The sequence below is a fragment of the Echinops telfairi genome, unplaced genomic scaffold, assembly GCF_000313985.2.
Source record: "Echinops telfairi isolate 266 unplaced genomic scaffold, ASM31398v2 ScPeMD7_7469;HRSCAF=8507_0, whole genome shotgun sequence".
NCBI classification, from domain to species: Eukaryota; Metazoa; Chordata; class Mammalia; order Afrosoricida; family Tenrecidae; genus Echinops; species Echinops telfairi.
In genome coordinates, this window is record NW_022111372.1 from 72033729 (window position 1) to 72051321 (window position 17593).

A 17593-nucleotide genomic window follows, 5' to 3' on the forward strand; every position below is an offset into this window, starting at 1 on the left:
AAGGTTTGAGTTGAGGGCCTGGGATGAATGAGATTGATGCAGATGCAAAAACTGGGCGAGGAGCGACTATGGATACATGCTTGTGGAATCCTCACCCTTAGCAAGGAGGGAGGGCAAGGTCTGGACTTCAAAAGAATAACTCTGAGCATATCAAACCCAACGAAACGAAACGGAACCAAACACACAGTTGGAGCCAATGCTGACTCTTAGTGACCTCGGAGGATAGGGTAGAACTGTCCCTGTGAGTTTCCGAGACTGTTATTCTTCGCTGACCTTGTAATTCGCAGCTCAACGCATAACCGCTACACTGGCAGGGCTTCTTCTGAACAAACGGGGCATCGAAATACAAGGAGAGTGTTTCAGAGAGGGGCAGTGGTCCATAGCTAACAGTTGTCAAGGAGATCCAGATGGCCGTGAAGCCCGAGGAAAGCAGCCAGAAGGAGAGCTTTGCAGAGAAGGGTCAAGTCTCGGCAGAGGCCTAGAACCCAGCTTCCTTCAAAAGATGATGGTTCTGGTGACAAAGAGTGGTGGCGACTCTGGGAAGAGGAAAAATTGGCACTGAAGAAACTAATTCAAGAGAAAAGAAGGATCAAGCTTTTGTTTTATTTGCTTTTTTTAAGAATGGGAAAACTTGGCACTGTGTGTAGACCGAGGGAAGGATTAGCTGGGGATCCCTCTTTAGGTGTGATGGAGTCTGTTTGACTCACAGCGAGCTCATGGGTCAGAGCAGAAAGGCCCAGAGAGTCTTCTGGCTGTACTCTTCATGGAAGCAGATTGTCAGGTATTTCTGGGTGGATTCGAACCACCAACCTTTGGGTTAGCAGCCAACCATCAGAGTTGTTAAACACACAAAACAGAGACAGAACTAGTGGTGGGGAGGGTCTGCGGTGAGGTAGACAGGGGAGGGCTTGAGGGCTCAAATGCTTTGAACTAAGAGGACACAGATAGCTCATTTCAGGGCATTCGGGGAAAAGGAAATGATGAACGTGTCGGTTGATGTGACACATTCTCTTAAATCCAGTCATCCTTGTAAGTATGACTCTGATTCTTCCTGATTCAGATGCACATGTCTTCTTTTCCAGCCACTGGCACATTAGGTAAGATCTTGATCAGCACTCTCAAGCCGAGAGGTTGGAATGGCACTTTTCTCCAATTGAGAGAGCCTCTTCCTACAGGAAGATGCCCCCTGCCCCGGGGAAGAGGAGTGGTAGGTCCCACCGCCAGGCAACACTTGGCAGTTTCTTGCCCTGATTTATGACGCTGCGAGTCAGCTCCTAAGGAAGAGACGCCAGCATCTGTTTTCCCTGGATGTGCAGGTGTTTTCGGAGACACAACATCCCGCGGAGGGAAGGGCTGCTGTTTTGAGTTCACAGTGTATGCATCTCATCAGGTGCTGGGCACCTGCCCCTGTGACTGCCATGCTGTGTCCCTGTCACACGGGCTGCAGTTGGGGAGGGATATAAAATAGTGGTGGGATTCTGCTCTGGTGATCGGGAATCAGGACACTCCAAGCCCCAAACACTCCCAGCTGACTTAAAGGTGACATGCCAACTCTGTCTGGCACACACAGTTGTTATTGTTGTTGTCAGGTGCCCTCGAATTAATTCTGACTCATAGTGACCCTGTGTGACACTGTAGACCTGCTTCATCGGCTGTGATCTTTATGGGAGCAGTTAACCAGGTCATTTCTTCTGTGGAGCCAATGGGTGGGTTTGATCCACTAATCTTTCAGTTATTAGGTGAGCCCTTAACTGTGGTGCCATGACACAGATGGTGGAGCCTAGAAAACATTGCTTTGAGAGACGGCACACTGATGACGACATAACTGACAATGGATGTAAACATTTTGCATGGTAACTTCTTTCTTTAGATGTCTTAGAATCTGTTTCATATACTGTGTTGGTTTAGGATGAAGCCTCTTCTGTCTTAGAGATAGTAGATTTGTTCTCCTTCACGTTAGCCTTCTTGGCTAAGGCCTGCTCCCAGTGTGGTGGAGGCTCAGATCCACCTTGTTCGGTCCTGAGTTCAGTGGAAAGAATTAGGGCCGTTCAGAGAAGGGAGAGCTCCTGTTAGCATGAAAGATTCTCATGGTGAGGAAGGACATTATTTCCTGGGCCTGACTCTGGGGAGTGAAGGCCAGGAAGCTTCAAGGATAGACTTCAGCTCAGTTTAAGGAAGCCCCACCTCCCCCTCAAAGAGCCCTGGTGACATAGTGCTTACGTGTGGGTTGGGCTGCTCACTGCAAGGTCAGCAGTTCAAAACCAACAGGTGCTCCATGCGACCAAGATGAGGTTTTCTACTCCCATAAAAAGTTACAGTCTCTTAAACCCACAGGGGCAGTTCTATCCTGCCCTGTAGGGTCACCTGGAGTCAGAATAAACTGGATGACAGGGACTTTGGTGTTTGTCCTTATTTTGCCTTCGTTCCTGGAGAGCAATATTGCAATACAAAGCAGAGCACATCGGAAGTGCGAAGATCAAGCATGCGCTCTCCATTGGCTCCCACTTGCTTTCCAATTCCTGCAGGCAATGCTTTTGAGTTGTCTTTTCGTTCCTTCAAACAACTACTGTGAGGCAGCCTCTGTCTGTTGTGCTGAGACTACAGAGATGAGCAAAGCAGTCTAGGGCCTGCCTTTGTGGGGCTGGTGGCTTAGTGTGCAGACAGACAATAAAGACAGAAACAAACACAAATCAAGTATAATGTGGGCACGATGGAGGCGTTTTGGGGTGGGGCACATGGTGAAGCACTTGGCCACTTTAGCCAAAGGTGCTGGCTCAAACCCATCCGGAAGGCGCTTCAGGAAGTCAGGCCTGGTGATCTGCTTTGAAAGGTCCCCGCTCAGAGAAGCCTGGGTAGCAGCTCCTGTCTGCACACCCGGGATCGCCCCGAGTCAGAGTTGACTCAGTATCGTGAGCAACAGTGTAGCGCTCGGAGCAACACACTGAGGATGAGGGGATTGAGGACCCGGGTGCGGGCCCCGGCAAGGCCTTTCTAAATTGACAGCATATGTGCAGAGGAGTCAGTGAGGTGGGGGGTGCTTGGGGAAATTTTTCTCTTCCAAAAATAGGACCACCCCAAGCAGACTATTGTGCAGCTTGGTTTACCCAATTCACAATGTAGTCGACATCATTGCTTTCCACGATAGTGTATACGCGCTCAAACGGCTCCTGGTCAGGACTGCACGGGAGTCCGTGTTTTTAACGGGGCGTGTTGTAGGCACTGTTTTGTAGCCTTCGGGGGTGCAGAGCAGAATGCCGAGAGCTCCCCTTGGGGATAACGACCGTGTTATGAGGGCAAAACTGGACAAGAAACTGGAAACACGATGCTGGGCCATGAAAACATTTTTTTTTTACTCTGATGAAGTTTTCCCTGTGAGTGCTAAGTGCTTCTCAGCCCCTTCGGTCCCTCTGTGTTGTTATTCTAGCCTGCCTGCCTGTGTGCTGCTCTTGAGCTTCTCAGGGCCCGGCAGAGAGGGCTGGTTCCCGTGACTCGATGCTTACCTTTGTCTGGCTCCTCTCGTGAGTATTGTTCTTTCAGAGCGACGAACCCCTAAACCAGTGAGGACAGCGCCTCATCAGAGGCCCCATCGCAGACCTGGTGCTGCCGCCCTGCTTGGGGGGAGTGGTGTGGGGCCTGGGATGGATGTAGCACTGCCTGCCAGCTTGGCTTCCATTATGTGCTCCCCTCCTCTTTCCCCGGGATTCTATTACGGTAACTTGCCCCCCATAGGTAGCAGTCATTCACGAAGTCATTTCTTCCTTCAGTCCGTCATCCAACCAACCAACCAACCAACCCACCCACCCACCCACCCATCAATCAAATCCTTGCGCTTTTCTGGTCTACCCAGGCCTTGTGTCAACACCAAGTCTTAGGCACCCTAGAGGGCAGAGTAGAAGGGCCCCAGAGGCGGCTCAAAGCTGTGAATCTGTACCAAACCAGATCGCCACATCTTTCTCCCTCGGAGCAGCTGCTGGGTTTAAACCGCTGCTCTCTGGTGTGCAGCTGCACCACTAGGCCCCTTTGTGCTCCCCGTGAAGTAAATGAAACGGGCAGCTTATTCCCTTTGTAAGACATACGGATAAGAGGGGGCAAGGGGCAGTGAGAAAGACAGCAACCCAAAATACATCAATTGCATGTAACATCATTTGCGTGGTGTTAAATTGCCCTCACGGAACCCTGAGGAGGAGGCTACCTGAGCTGAAGGTGGGCCTCCAGGAAAGCTCTCAAGGCAATAGCAGCAGGAGGGCTGAGGTCTGGAGGGGAGGAGAGCTTAGTGAACCCGGGAGCCGGCTAAGCAGGGGCGTCAGCCCACCTTGGGCTCCAGGGTCTGAAGGAGTATGACCCATCAGAGGACTTGAAAGAGGTCTGTGTGGCCAGACCTGGACACATCGGAGGAGACTAGGAGGTGGTCTGACATCATGGTTCCGTTATGGATGTGGGAGGCCATTCAGAGGTGACACATTCCCATCGACTCTTTGGAAAGATCACTCTGGTTGTCTCAGGGGCTCTGGAGGAGAATTAGAAGGCCGGGTGGGGGGGTCCCTGCAGGAGTCCATGTTAGGGGGACACTTGGCTCTGACGAGGGAGAGGGGATTGGATAGGCGTGAGGTGTAGATGCCAGGCCACAGTTCTCATCTTGCAAGCTGGAAGGCCCCGGGAGGGCATTTAGTCTTGGCAGGGTTGTAGTGAGGTGAGGACAAAGGTCTCCAGGGGCTTGTATTGCCCACTTGCTGCTTTGAACAAGGAAATGGAGGAGAAATAGACTTCCTGTCTGTTTTCCTCCTTGCTTCTGCGGCCTTGGGCTCTGCGCACGGTCTTCCCCTGGCAGACTTGGCCCTCAGTCTGCAAAGCAGAGGGCAGGGTTTCCCCGCACTGGGAGGAGGAGGAAGGCTCAGGCCGTGCAGAGGAGGGCCAGCAGCCTTTATGACCCCAACTTGGTGCCCCGGGTCTGAAATAATGACTGCTGCAAGTTTTCAAAGGAGGCATTTCTGGTTCTACGACAAAAGACAAATATGAAATATAAGGCAGTAAGCTCTCTAGCGAAAAATAAAACAGGATGAAAGTAGGTTTGTCTGACTCCAGAGCCAGGTTTCTTAACCAGCAGTTAGAACCAGCGGTTCTCAACCTGTGGGTCGTGACCCCTTTGGGGGTGGAATGACCCTTTTACGGGGTCGCCCAATTCATAACAGTAGCAAAACGACAGTTATGAAATAGCAATGAAAATAATGTTATGGTTGGGGGTCACCACCACATGAGGAGCTGCCTGAAAGGGTCACGGCATGAGGAAGGTTGAGAACCACTGTGCTAGACTATCACTAGATTAAACACCCCTCCCCCTCCTGCTCTTGAACGCCTCACTCTCTTATTTCGTCGTCTGCCCCTGAGATACTGCAATAAGTCTGCAGGCAACAGGTTCCCTTTGAACCAGAAAGGGACAGGCCACAAGGTGGGTGGAGTGACTTTGGGCTGGGGCATTGATAAATCCCAGATCACACCCACTGCCACTGAGCTGATTCTGAGTTTCCGAGACTGAGCATCTTTATGGGAGCAGACAGCTTCATCTTTCTCAAGTGGAGAGGTTGGTGGGTTTGAGCTACCAACCTTGCAATTAGACCTTGTGACAAGGAGATGTCAATCCTTACTACTGTTTTCTGGGGATCTGAGAGACAAACAAATGAGGACCAGTTTGGAAGTGGCTTCTCTTGTCAGAAATATGTACAGTTACAGCACAGGGGAAACTTCCCAACTTGGGCAAGAGCCTCCCTAGGCAGAGGTATATTTCTGGTCCTGCAAATGAAATGAAGTTAACTAAATTTAGGTGCCGTGATTCACCGTGTGTGTGTGTGTGTGTGTGTGTGTGTGAGAGAGAGAGAGAGAGAGAGAAGGAGAAAGGCCTGATTTTTGATTTTTTGAGGCTCATGACAAAGTTAAGCCCTTGGATAACCCACCCCACCCCCGCACCATTGACTGATCAAACATGTGCTTCTATAGCATGCCTGTCGGTATACACTGGCCAGTGGCCATTTTTTTTTTCTTTGCAAACAAGTCTCAGATGGATAGGCTTCTGTTGACCATGGGCAATTTTCAAAAACATAAATTTATCACCTTTTAGAAACACCTCAGTTAAAAAACCCAACCCCCCCCCCAACAAAACAAACAGCAGGCATAAGACGAGAGCCAGGGTGAGATTTTGGTAGTGGGCCCTTCCACGTGCCAGAGCTGCTGTCTCTGAATGAAGACTGGCCACGACCAGGTCTGTGCTAACCATTGGACTCAGCTGCCAGGGAACCTACCTGGTGGCCAGGGGAGGCCATAGAAGCCAGGGGGTGTATGGACCTCCAAGTTCTCTTTCTGTTCTCTTGCCTCTCCCTCATCTGAATTATTGTGGCACACGTTTATTCCCATAAAGACAGTTCACAAGTAAACAGTTCAAGCTGCAGGGGTTTGGAAAGGCTGTGTGTGGTTGAGGGAAACTTCTGCCATTAAAGAGGAAAGGAGTAGGACAAAGAATCCACTTAGCACAAAATGACTGGAGGGGGAGAAATCCCTCACACCTCACTACTGAGGAGCCCCACACAATTCCTGCACTCCTGAGGGAAGAGCGTGAGCCACCCACAGCCCGAATGTGCTCATTGGGTAGAGAGAATGACAATACATTTTCTAGCGAACCCTTCCAACACTTCAGGCAGTGGTGGGGAGACCCCCATCTGAGGGCTGTCAGCTGTGGCTTGGAGAGAGGCCCCCCTTTCCTGGCCTCGCCCTCCTTCTTTGTGCAGGGAGAGGTTAAGCCTGGCCATTAACCCATAGGTGACCCAAATAGAATTTTCTGTCCCTGGGATCCGTTGATTGCCAGGTATGGCTTTTGTGGTCATTCTAGCGTTTGCAACCCGGCAATTTGAACCTTGTGCCTGCCTAACTGCTGATTTTACATTGTAATGGTTATACTAAATCCTTTTCGTTTTTGCTCCATAGCCGCTGTTGTGACAAGAAAAGCTGTGGCAACCGAAATGAGACTCCCTCAGATCCAGTGATAATTGACAGGTAGGGACCACTCTTCTTTCACTGGATTCTTATTCCTCGTTATAATGAAACACCTGCCTGTGTCGCTCCTGGGCAAGGGTTCGGAATGCATGTGGCCCAGATGTGACTACTGGGCACAATGGAAGCTGCGCCGGGCGGTTGCGAGGCCAGAGGAAGCCATGTGGAATGTTATTGGAAGGCCTTTCCTTGGACTGCTCCAGTTCCGTGTCTGATTCACGCTTCTCAAGCGATATCCATGTAATTTTTTTCCCTCTTCCTTTCCTGACTTTCTGTGTGGCTCAGTCCTCATGCTGTGCCAGGAAGCTTCAGAAATAAAATAATAATAGTTTGTGATTTATGAAATGTGGTTGGGTGCTTATAAATATTTAACTTTTATTTGAAAAATGTTTGAATCATTATCACTTTTAGCTACAGTAGTTCTGTTGGACGTAATCCATCTACATTTTAAGGTTTTATTTATGCATAAAAGCAGTTTTAAAAGAGATCTGTGCACCAAGACTTTCTACTGTGATTTCCCGGGTTTGATTGTAGCACAGACTGTATTGTAAGTTGATTAATTTGTTCTGCTTGTCTTAATTATTGTGTTTTTAAACAGATCCATATTACTAATCGGGACACGACCAAGTAAATCACTGTAGGACAATAAATCTGCTTTAGTTCTTCGGCACCATCTCCAGTCAGGGTGTGCACCCATTATGCAAAGTCGCATTCCAAATATTCATTTTACATTTTAATTATTGAAATTCATTGTATGGAAACACGTATGATAAACCATTTGTTACATAGCATTACTCATCGAGAATTAAATGGCCTGGAAGGTTTATAGGTACTGTCAGTTGTCAGCTAAGGAAAGAGCTAGCACCCTCCACTAGCAGGAAAGAGAGGCTTGGCACGGAGATGGACCGATTCCTCATTGAGGAGATCAGGGACTGAATGAAGGGCTCCTTTTGGGGGTTTGGTAATGCGGAGTTTTGACAGAAATGATCTTTCTCGGTCTTCACTGCTTTCAGACTGGAGTTTACTCCCTGCTCCCCACCCCCATTAGCAATCACAACAGCAACCACGTTTAGCTTCAGCATAATCTCTGTCAAAGATTGGTTGTTGATTTTTAACTTACGTGATTCCACAGGCTTAAGTGCAATTTTGATTGCCATGTAGTTTTATGAAGTTTACATCCAAGTCAAATATTTTAAACGAGCAGCTTGTACTCAGATGATTCATAAAAAATGCCTATCTTTTGCTTGGTAAACAAGGAGAATATAAGCGAGCGGAAGCATTTGATTCGACAGGAAACCCTAGGAGAGTTGCGTGTGGCTTTGGGTCGTGGGCTGCATGGAGAATTCACATGGCTTGGGTATCTGTGAGCCTCAGCCGTTTGCCTCCATGGCCAAGTGCTAAAATGAATAAGGTCACAAAGAAATACAACCTCAGCCCTCTTTACTTCAGTTAAATAGGTCTCTTTAAAATACCATTTGTCCTTGTAAGCTAGTTTCTCTTACTCTTGCATTCATTAAAAAGGAACTGTCCCAATCAAAGGGCCTGCCCGTGTTTATCCATACTTTGAAACTGCAAGCGCTTTGTTCTGCGCTGTAGCTCTTCTGGGCTTAGATGACGATAAGTACCTTACGTTGTCACCCGCAATGGAAACACTTTAAAAAAATTTTTCAGTTTTTTGGCTTGTGAATGGGTTAAGCTTTTCAGTTCTTTGTTTGGTTTTCAGCTGTGACTGATGTCGAAGGTTGATACGAGTGTGGTTTGAATACCACTTGATTTTGACCTGTCCTGTGGGCTGCAGTGGCAGCAGAAACTGGACTCAGCAGCACTGTAATGAGCCCGGCCCGTGTTTTTGAAACAGGATTGTGTTACCTGGATTGCATTAGTGTGGCTTCTATTGTCGCCGCCTTGCATCTGTCCCAGTAGGGTACTTAAAACCTTTTCTTGGCTGGGGTAGTTCAAACAATTTAGGCAAAATAAGTATGCACTTTATACTGTTGGTGGCTTTCGAGATATTGTGCATGACATTTATCCTTTTCACTTTTTTTCCCTTTCCCCTTTTTGGTTTGACAAAGTAGAAAACCGTGTGCAGCCAATCTTAGCCTCTTAAGAGAGTACTTGAGAACGTCTGAGCCCCAGTATATCTGCCCAAGTCTCAACATATGTTTATGTGCTGACTGTTGCTGCTATTGCCCGTGAACTCTCTTTTTGAGTACTGATGCCAGCTGATACACAGAACCCCATTTAGCTATTTTTATTTGCATCTGAGTTTTCAGATTGTATTTGTCCTTCAGTCTGCCAAAGGTTTTAAAAGCTCCAGCCTTGTCTGTGCTGTGTGGATATGCGAATCTTCCATTTTTAACAACGGGTGGGGAGAGGGACGGCAAGGAAAGAATTCATACAAAGACGGCAAAAGAGAAAAGATTTTTCAATACTGTAAAATTGTTCCAAAGTGGGGTAGGGGGCAGAGACGAGAGAGAGAGAGAGAGAGAGAGAGAGAGAGAGAGAGAGAATGACTACAACTGTGTTTGAATTTCATAGTTTCCAATTTGATTCTGTATTACTGATTGCATAATCTCTGTGTTACGTGCTTAAAGCTTGATTTGCTTTCAGATTTATGGATGTGGATCCCTGCATAGTTTGTAAAAATAGGGGCTGGGGCCTGCATTCAGCACCAATAGTGACTGTTTCTACTAGCTGCATACACTCTATAGTTACCGTGCTGAGAGTAGGTCAGTCCTTGGGCTCGGAGTTAGCGTTGTTGGAATGCGTAGTCACCTTTTGGGCACCGATAACTTTTTGCTCCCTTTGCTTGTCCTTTGGATTTTGGAAGAACATGGCTATTTTTATCAAAGAACTTTTAGTCGTGTTATTTAAGAAAACTATTTATAGGCTGCATAGAAGAGGCTCTCTGGTCATATGGCAGGGGTGCAGGGTAAGCGCTTTTCTGTGTTAAAACTTTGGCTGTGTTATTTGTTGCCACTGATTTGGGGACATCAGCTGGACATATTCTATCAAAAAAAAAGTGGAATTAACAAAATCAGTAGTTGAATGCCGTGATTTACAAAACAGGCCTCTACTTCATTCTGTTATAATATCGTTTGACAAAGTAAGAGAGAAAAAAAAATGATCCTAAATATTTTTTGCAGTCCTGACAATTTGTCAAGTCACTTCAAAAATATTTATAGGAAAATTGCTCTAAGTGTCGGAAGTGTACATCTGGAACTGACTGCCAGATTATATCTCTGCCTGATGCCAAGTAGCTTGATTAAGAAGCGTGGAACCCAGCCTGCGTCCAATTATCCAGATATTTGGGCTGCATAGACATGGGGAAAGTCCAAAGTGCTATGTTTAATAGCTGGTGACCAGGAGCTAATAACAACACATTCCGTTAAGGTTGAGGTAAAGGACTATGTGTGGCAATTATTGCTAAGGTAAAAAGCAAAAAAAAAAAAAAGGTTTCTAGTATTGAATTAAGTTAGGGATTGATTTAACATATTCACACTGAAACTCATATTTGAACTGAAAAGGTTTGCAATAAAATACATGTTTAGAAATTGAATAAATTGTAGTTTTATTACCACATTGAATATCCTTGTGTCCTAACCCTTTTCCTTGGAGTTTTCTTAGTTCAATAAATAAAACCTCATTAGATGATCCCCATTTCAACGAGTTTATTAAATTTTGCAGGAGTAATTAGCATAAGCTGTGCTAATTTTTCTGGAAGACTAATGAAGGAGGTTCTTAATTAGGTTTACTTTGTAAGAATCAGAAAAGATGATAATGACAAAAGTCACATAGGGTGGTCTGAATTGGAAACCCAGTTTTTCTGAATCTATGTATGCAGATCTATAAATACATATAAAGCTTATCATTTTCTAGATGAAAAACTTCTTTTTAAATGTTTGCACTGAATATATTCAGCCTACTCGTTGTTATTCCATACGGTTAGTTAGGGCCACCATTTGGTCTTGATTTACTTCACAAAAGTATGTAATTTTCCACCCTTGAGTCATCGAACAATATCTGAGCCATGGCGTGGATGGATGCAGATGATCCTGCGAAACATTTCTTCCTCTCTCTCAGGGATACTGGAAGATTCCTTTCATATCAAGACCTCAAGTTTCTGGCTAGATTGGAGTTGTTTAATTCCAGTAGGGTGAGACAAGGGCTGGCTCGGGATTGGCTTATTTGTCTTTTACAATTTAGGATGAGTATGATTGAATTCCTGTACAGTTGATCCTTAACACTTAAGAAGTAACTTAAAAAATTTAAAAAAGTGGATAGAAATGGTTAACGATGAAATTCCTTCTCGACTGTGTCTTCTTGTTTCGTGTGATACATAACATAGCTTGAATAATTTGAAAGTTTGAGATTCACTCAAGTCGATATTAAAAACATGCGTTTTGAAAACCTGGCAACTAATACACCTTTAAGGATTTGGGGGTTGTTTATTGCAACGTTAACAGCTTGGCTGTGTCTCTTTTTTCCATGTGTAAGAATATCTAACTGTAAGATTTAGATCTTCATAGCTAATGTTTACAAATATGCACACATTTTGTAAGATGAAAAACTTGGTCTTCTTGGAATTGCTACACTTCTGGCCACACTTATACAAGGATCTTCTAAAAACAAATACAAACATCCCCCCACCCCCATCAACCCCCCCGGGTTGTCTAAAGCCCCTACAGATGGAAATGACTTTCATTTAGATAACCCTTAGTGGGTTTATTTTCTGATTCATGTTTCAAGGGAGAAATGGACCCTCTCTCCTGTGGATTTCATATGATGCACATCCTATCGATAGACAAAGTTACCAACATTAGGCTTACTCAAACAGTTTTCATTCAGATGCATTGTTCATCTAGCAAGTACTAATGCTGTGGAATGACTCTTCAGAAAAAAAAGTACAGGGTCACATTGTTCTACCACTAGCCTAAGGAGCCCTGATGGTGCTGTGGTTAAGCACCCAGCCACTAACCAAAAGATCTGCCTTTAGAACCCACCCGGTGGCAATCAGTCAGCTCCTGTGAGGATGGCAGCCTTGGGCAGCCCACGGGCAGCTCTGTTCTGTTGGGTAGGGTCGCTGTGAGGCAAGTTGACTCAATGACAACTAGTTATCACTAAGCTATCCCCTCACCCCCAATTTTATTAAATGCATCCAGTAGGTTTGTTTATGTAACATACAGGCCCATGTCTAGAGGAGGAAAACAACAGTAAAGCTTTAATGAGTCACACTTTTTTTTCTTAACCCCTTGGGTTGGTCAGGGGAAATAGACGTTGAAGACTGTACAGGTATCTAGGTCCCTCTGTATTTTGTTATCTGGGATAAATCCCAAAAGTAATTAAAAAATGTTTTCTTCCATAAAAATAAAGCGCAACTGACATAAATATAACATGCTTATTAAAGTGTCAAATGAGGCTGTTGGCCAGAGTTTTGTGACTTCATTCCATTAACATTTCAACTATGATTATTTTGGTCGTCACCCAGCTTTTAGAAAGACCAATCACTAAACATACTACTGGGCTCTATATAAAAGTGTCTGGGCGCGATGAACCAGAGGTGTGACCATTGTTCCCAGAGCTCTGATATAAACGTTTATGCCACCTGATTTCCTACTCCTTCATTGCTCAGTTAGAATAACTCAAAACAAAATGGAAAAATCCAAACTCACTGCCACTGAGTCGATTCTGACCCAACAGGACTCGGTAGAACCGCCTGAGTGAGTTTCCCAGACTGTATCTCTTTACGGGAATAGAAAGTCCCATATTTCTCCCATGGAGTGGCTGGAAGTCTTGAACCGCTGACCATACTGTTAGTATGCCAACCACCATGCCACCAGGGCCAGGTAAAATAAAGGAAGGGGGGATTTACCCTTTCAAAGTTCTCCAGGTAAGATAAGTGCTGTCCTTTTTGTTGGTTTGAGAGGTTTGCACCATTTTTTAAAAAGTGCTAAGACAGCCTTCCAACACTGAGCATGCATTTCCAGTTGTTTATTAACCCTGGTATATTTAAACATTTGTTTTCTCAGTGGGAATTGCTCTGTGATTATTAGCCAAGAGGCTTACGTGAGCCAGTATCATTCTAAATTTTATCACATATCAGATAATGCCATTGTGAATATGAGATGAGTCCAGTACATTTGTGTGTAGTTTGCTACGGTGATAAGAAAATAACAAATACAATAAGCTAATAGCAGTCTATATTCCATTTGCTATCAGCTATTCCCAGATATGCAACCAGGATACATTAAAAAGCCTTTCAAATATGCTGACACTATATCATAATGTGGAGTACTTTTGCGTGGTATAATGCTACTGCAGACACTGTATAATGAACAACAGTGGTTTTCCTGTAAAGGAAATAATGGCAGCGACTTCCAAGAAATGTATTTAACATCGCTTCAGAGAGCCAGCTGTGTGGATGGTGTGAGTTCCTGGTGCACATTTGTATCCCGCTTCATCGTAACATTGCTTTTGTAACAGTTCTGGAAAAATACAGAAAAGTAGTGTCAAGTGTCATCTTAGCAACTCTGCACATGTGATTAGAATAGACTGCTAGACTCGAACCGTTTTCACTTTTTCTAAAACACGTTGCTTAGAACGGAGGTGGGGGCGGAGAAAAAAACAAAACAAAACTCCCAAGTGCAGCTCACCGTTAATAAATTCCCCTTGCTTCCTCCTGTTGCCAAAACCTCGAATAAAAATGTAGCAGACTTTAAAAAAATCTCTTTTTAAAGGTTCTTGAGTATCAGGAGATATTTTGGTGGACTTGATTTGCATGAGAAGTGATGTCTCCCTCCCTCCTCTGGCCCACCCCACTCCTTTTTACACACGGTGTAACTATAGCCTGCCCAGGACAATATACAACGTGACCCACATACTCATATTGCAATCCATGAAATATGGTGAACAGTACAGGTTTGTCTTTGGTGGCTTGCTGCCTTTAAAGGTGTGGGCAGATGAAGATAAATCTCCCTTGCAAACTATTTCTCCAGTTACAAGCCTTTGTCCAGAAGCAAATGGAGGTTTTAATGTTACAGTACTTACTGTAATAGAATTTTAATTGCCTTAACCCTGATAAAGTGTGAAGCTGAAAGTGTGTGTGTATGTCTCTGTGTGTTCTTAGTGGACAGAGGGACTCAGACAAAATCCCAAACCAAAGCCCAAACTAGGTCTCAGGTCATATTTTCCAGGGGAGGTCACGTCTCAAGTAGGCAGTTAAGTGATGTGAACTAATGAAACTGATTCTGGAGAGGCAAACACTGCTGCTGGTTCATCTGCTTGGCAGAGGGAACAGAGTGGTTGTCACTGTGCCTTGGGGATTTTTTTCCCCTTTGAAGGTGAGGTGCTTGTTTCTAGTTCCAAACAGGGGCCCAAACCCTACTTGCAATGACTTAACTAGGCAGACAGACAGACAGACAGACAGACTGGCACATGGCACGGCTTGCCATGCCAGAAGAACCTCTGAAATGGCATTCGGTAACTACACCATCCGCTAACTGTTTGAGGCACCATAGTTTGGTAATATAATCTAAGAGTAACAGCGTTAGCTGACACATACTTAATAAGCTATTGTCTTCGCCTTTGCCATATGCTGCAGCACAGCCTCTCGCTCGGTGGGCCTTTTGATTCCTCTCAATAAGATTATTTCTAATACTCTAATCCTGAATCATTGACATGCATACAAAAGCCTGGTGACATCTAATAGATGCCTGTTAGCTTTGCCTTTCCTCTGGCTCCTTCCCTTCCTCCTCTTTTTACCTGACAGAAAGCTTATAGACACTTGGGCTCTGTCTCTCGCGAGCAGCATGGGGGGCTCCTCAGGAAACAGAAAGGAGGGAAAAGGACTGACCGAGGCCCGATAAGGACAGAGTGAAGGGCCATAGATGAAAAGTAAATGCCAGTAAATCCTACCCTGTACACTCACTTGTTCTTCCACCGTTTTCTTTAACACTCTCAGTGCCAGGGCAGGGGAGAAGGAGAGGAGCCCCACCAAATTGTCCGTGAGCTGTTCTCACCCCGAGTGGTCTCTCTGTGCGTTTTCTGGGGCGCTGGCAGGAGTCTTATATTTTGGCTCCTGTAGGAAGCTGCCCTGTTGGTTTAAAACATGCCCCTTTAATCACAGTCAAAAATCCCCCAGGAACTTTTCTCTGCTCATTTGCTGCTCAGTTGGCCAAATATTGATACTGTGTATGCATTATTGGGGGGTGGGGGGAGGACTGGGGGGAGGAGATAGAGGGGCTTGGAGACCCTGGGGGGCTCATGACATGACATTTTCCAGGTTGAAATGCCATTCCCTTTTCTTTTTAAAAAAGAAGTAAGAGCTGAATTGACAATGCTCCCAGCGAAACACCAGGCTGTGTCGTTTCCTGGTGTCAGCTCCCGGTGAGCGGCGGCTGCGCTGCCTGCCGTGGCCAGTGCGCCCAGCCTGGGCCTGCGGAAGGAGCTGAGTGTAAGGAGCAGTCTGAGAACTTTCCCAGGGGTTAGAAGGTCACTTTTGCTGTTCCCAAGCTACCCTGATTTGTCTAAGGCTTTTTAATCTATCCAACCAGCCAAACTAGATGAAAAGCACCTAGATTTGATCATTAGATAGTCTGTCTTGCTACTTGTGATTTATTTATTAATTGTGCAATAGAGAAATCCTAATTGAAATTAGGATTTCCCCTGTTAAACATGTCTTCCACTCATGCGTCTTCTGATTTGTAATGATGTTTGAAAAATGTAACTTTCAGTCTGTCTTGGATAAATTGTTGGGCGAAGCCCTCTCACAAAACTTGGTATTAGCGTGAAGAGTCCTCGTTCTGCATCAGGTTTGATTTCTCTCATGTATGTGTGTGCACATGCATGTGAGACACACACTCTCACATTGGTGTGCACACAATTACTCTTTCATAACAATGACATGACAGCAATCTCTTTATTAGAAAGCTTTTTTTTTTTTTAGGAAAGAAAGTTGGTTAAGAGTTAACAGTATTATCTTAGAAGCTGTTATCATAAGTGTTGAAAACTTATGTTTCTTTTCACATTTTGGCATGTTCCTATAACCAGATTCTCATCTCAGCTGCACGGCACATGTCTGAGACTATCCTTTAAAAAATCTGAGTCCTTCTTGTGGCTGCTGAGGTGGGTATGGCCCTTCCTGGCTGTCTACATGTTCTCACAGAGACCAGCATCCAGTCCTGCCTTATGAGCATGGTAGAACAAACAAATCTCCATGGCCCCCGTGGCTTGCCACTCGCTGACATCTGAATCATGTTTTTAACATTTCTGAGCACTTTCAGTGTTAATATTTAAGAGAATTCTCATCACAGATTATTTCCCTTTTGCAGACCTGTAAACTGAGGCATACAGCCTAAAGACTTGCTTAACTATTTCCATCAACTTAATTCACGACAAAGCAGGTTATTAGCACCCCATCTTCTAGCTCCTGACTTGATATTCCCTCTCATCAATGGTTCAGTAAGAGCGCCGTTTTCAAACATCTGTCCTCCTTTTCTTGGAACCCACAATCGGTTCTTTCCATGCATTACCCTAAACTTGTTCACCTGGACAGTTGGCTTAGTAGATGTATTTAACCTCTGATGTTAAAAAAACATGACCAATGTCATTACCCGTTTTGTGATAGAAATTGCTGTGCCTGCCTTGAAGCAGTGGCCGAGTTGTTTGTAACCTTCTTTGATTTGGTGGCGGAACCATTCATTCATTCGTGTGTATCATTAGGGGAAAGCACAGACATTAAAATCCAAAAAGAAATCTCTGTGAGAAGATGGTATAGATTTTCAAGTCCATTGGATATGGGATCAAATCCTTTCCCTTGACAGTGCTTGAGCCTCAGGGGCTCAGTTTTCTTTTTTCAAAATGGGAGAAGTCATACGTATTTTCAGGACATTTACCCAAACCAACCCAATTCATTGTATCCAGTCATTCCAACTCGTAGAGACCTTGTATAGGGTTCCTGCAACTATACATCTTTAAGGGAGCAGCCTCCCTTGCCTTTCTCCTGTGGAGTAACGGGTGGGTTTGAACCACTAACCTTATGGTTAGCCATCTAATGCCTAACCCAGGGTGCCACCAGGGTTCCTTACATATTGGATATTTAATGGCAGTTAGCAGTTGTCATTTGGTCAGACTATCGTCCGTGTGCATTCTTAGTCCTAATGTCATCGCTGCCCTGGGACTTTCTTGTAAGTGATGCTGTCTTTCTGAGGTCTCTCACGGCGCTAAGGCCCCTGGATGGAAAATGCCTTCCTTCCTTTCTGCAAAGACCTTTGAGCCTCTACTCTGTGACATTGTCGTCAGGAATGCTGTGCACAGGGAGTGTTGAGGGGTTCAGAGTAAACCAAAAAACTGACTAAGTTGGGATACATAGTAAATGTAAACAAAGACTATACTGATAAAGAAATACGAGAGTGCTGTTTTATATCCTTGGTAACTTGCTTTTAGTATGGAACTTGGGCAACTCTGGTTTTATTTCACATCAGTGTGGCAGTCTGTAAGTTGGTTAGGCACACAGGCTGGAGAGTCAGATAGCCTCGGATCGAATCCCAGTGCTGCC

At 45.1% G+C, this 17593-nt stretch overlaps 1 protein-coding gene across 1 annotated transcript in view; it reads left to right on the top strand.

The window, feature by feature from the left end:
- Nucleotides 1-17593, top strand: part of EBF1 (EBF transcription factor 1) — a 479517-nt gene that overhangs the window by 27347 nt on the left and 434577 nt on the right. The window contains exon 6 of the mRNA XM_030888673.2: nucleotides 6973-7041. Within this exon, the coding sequence (XP_030744533.2) occupies nucleotides 6973-7041 (69 nt within the window). The remainder of the gene's footprint in view (nucleotides 1-6972; nucleotides 7042-17593) is intronic.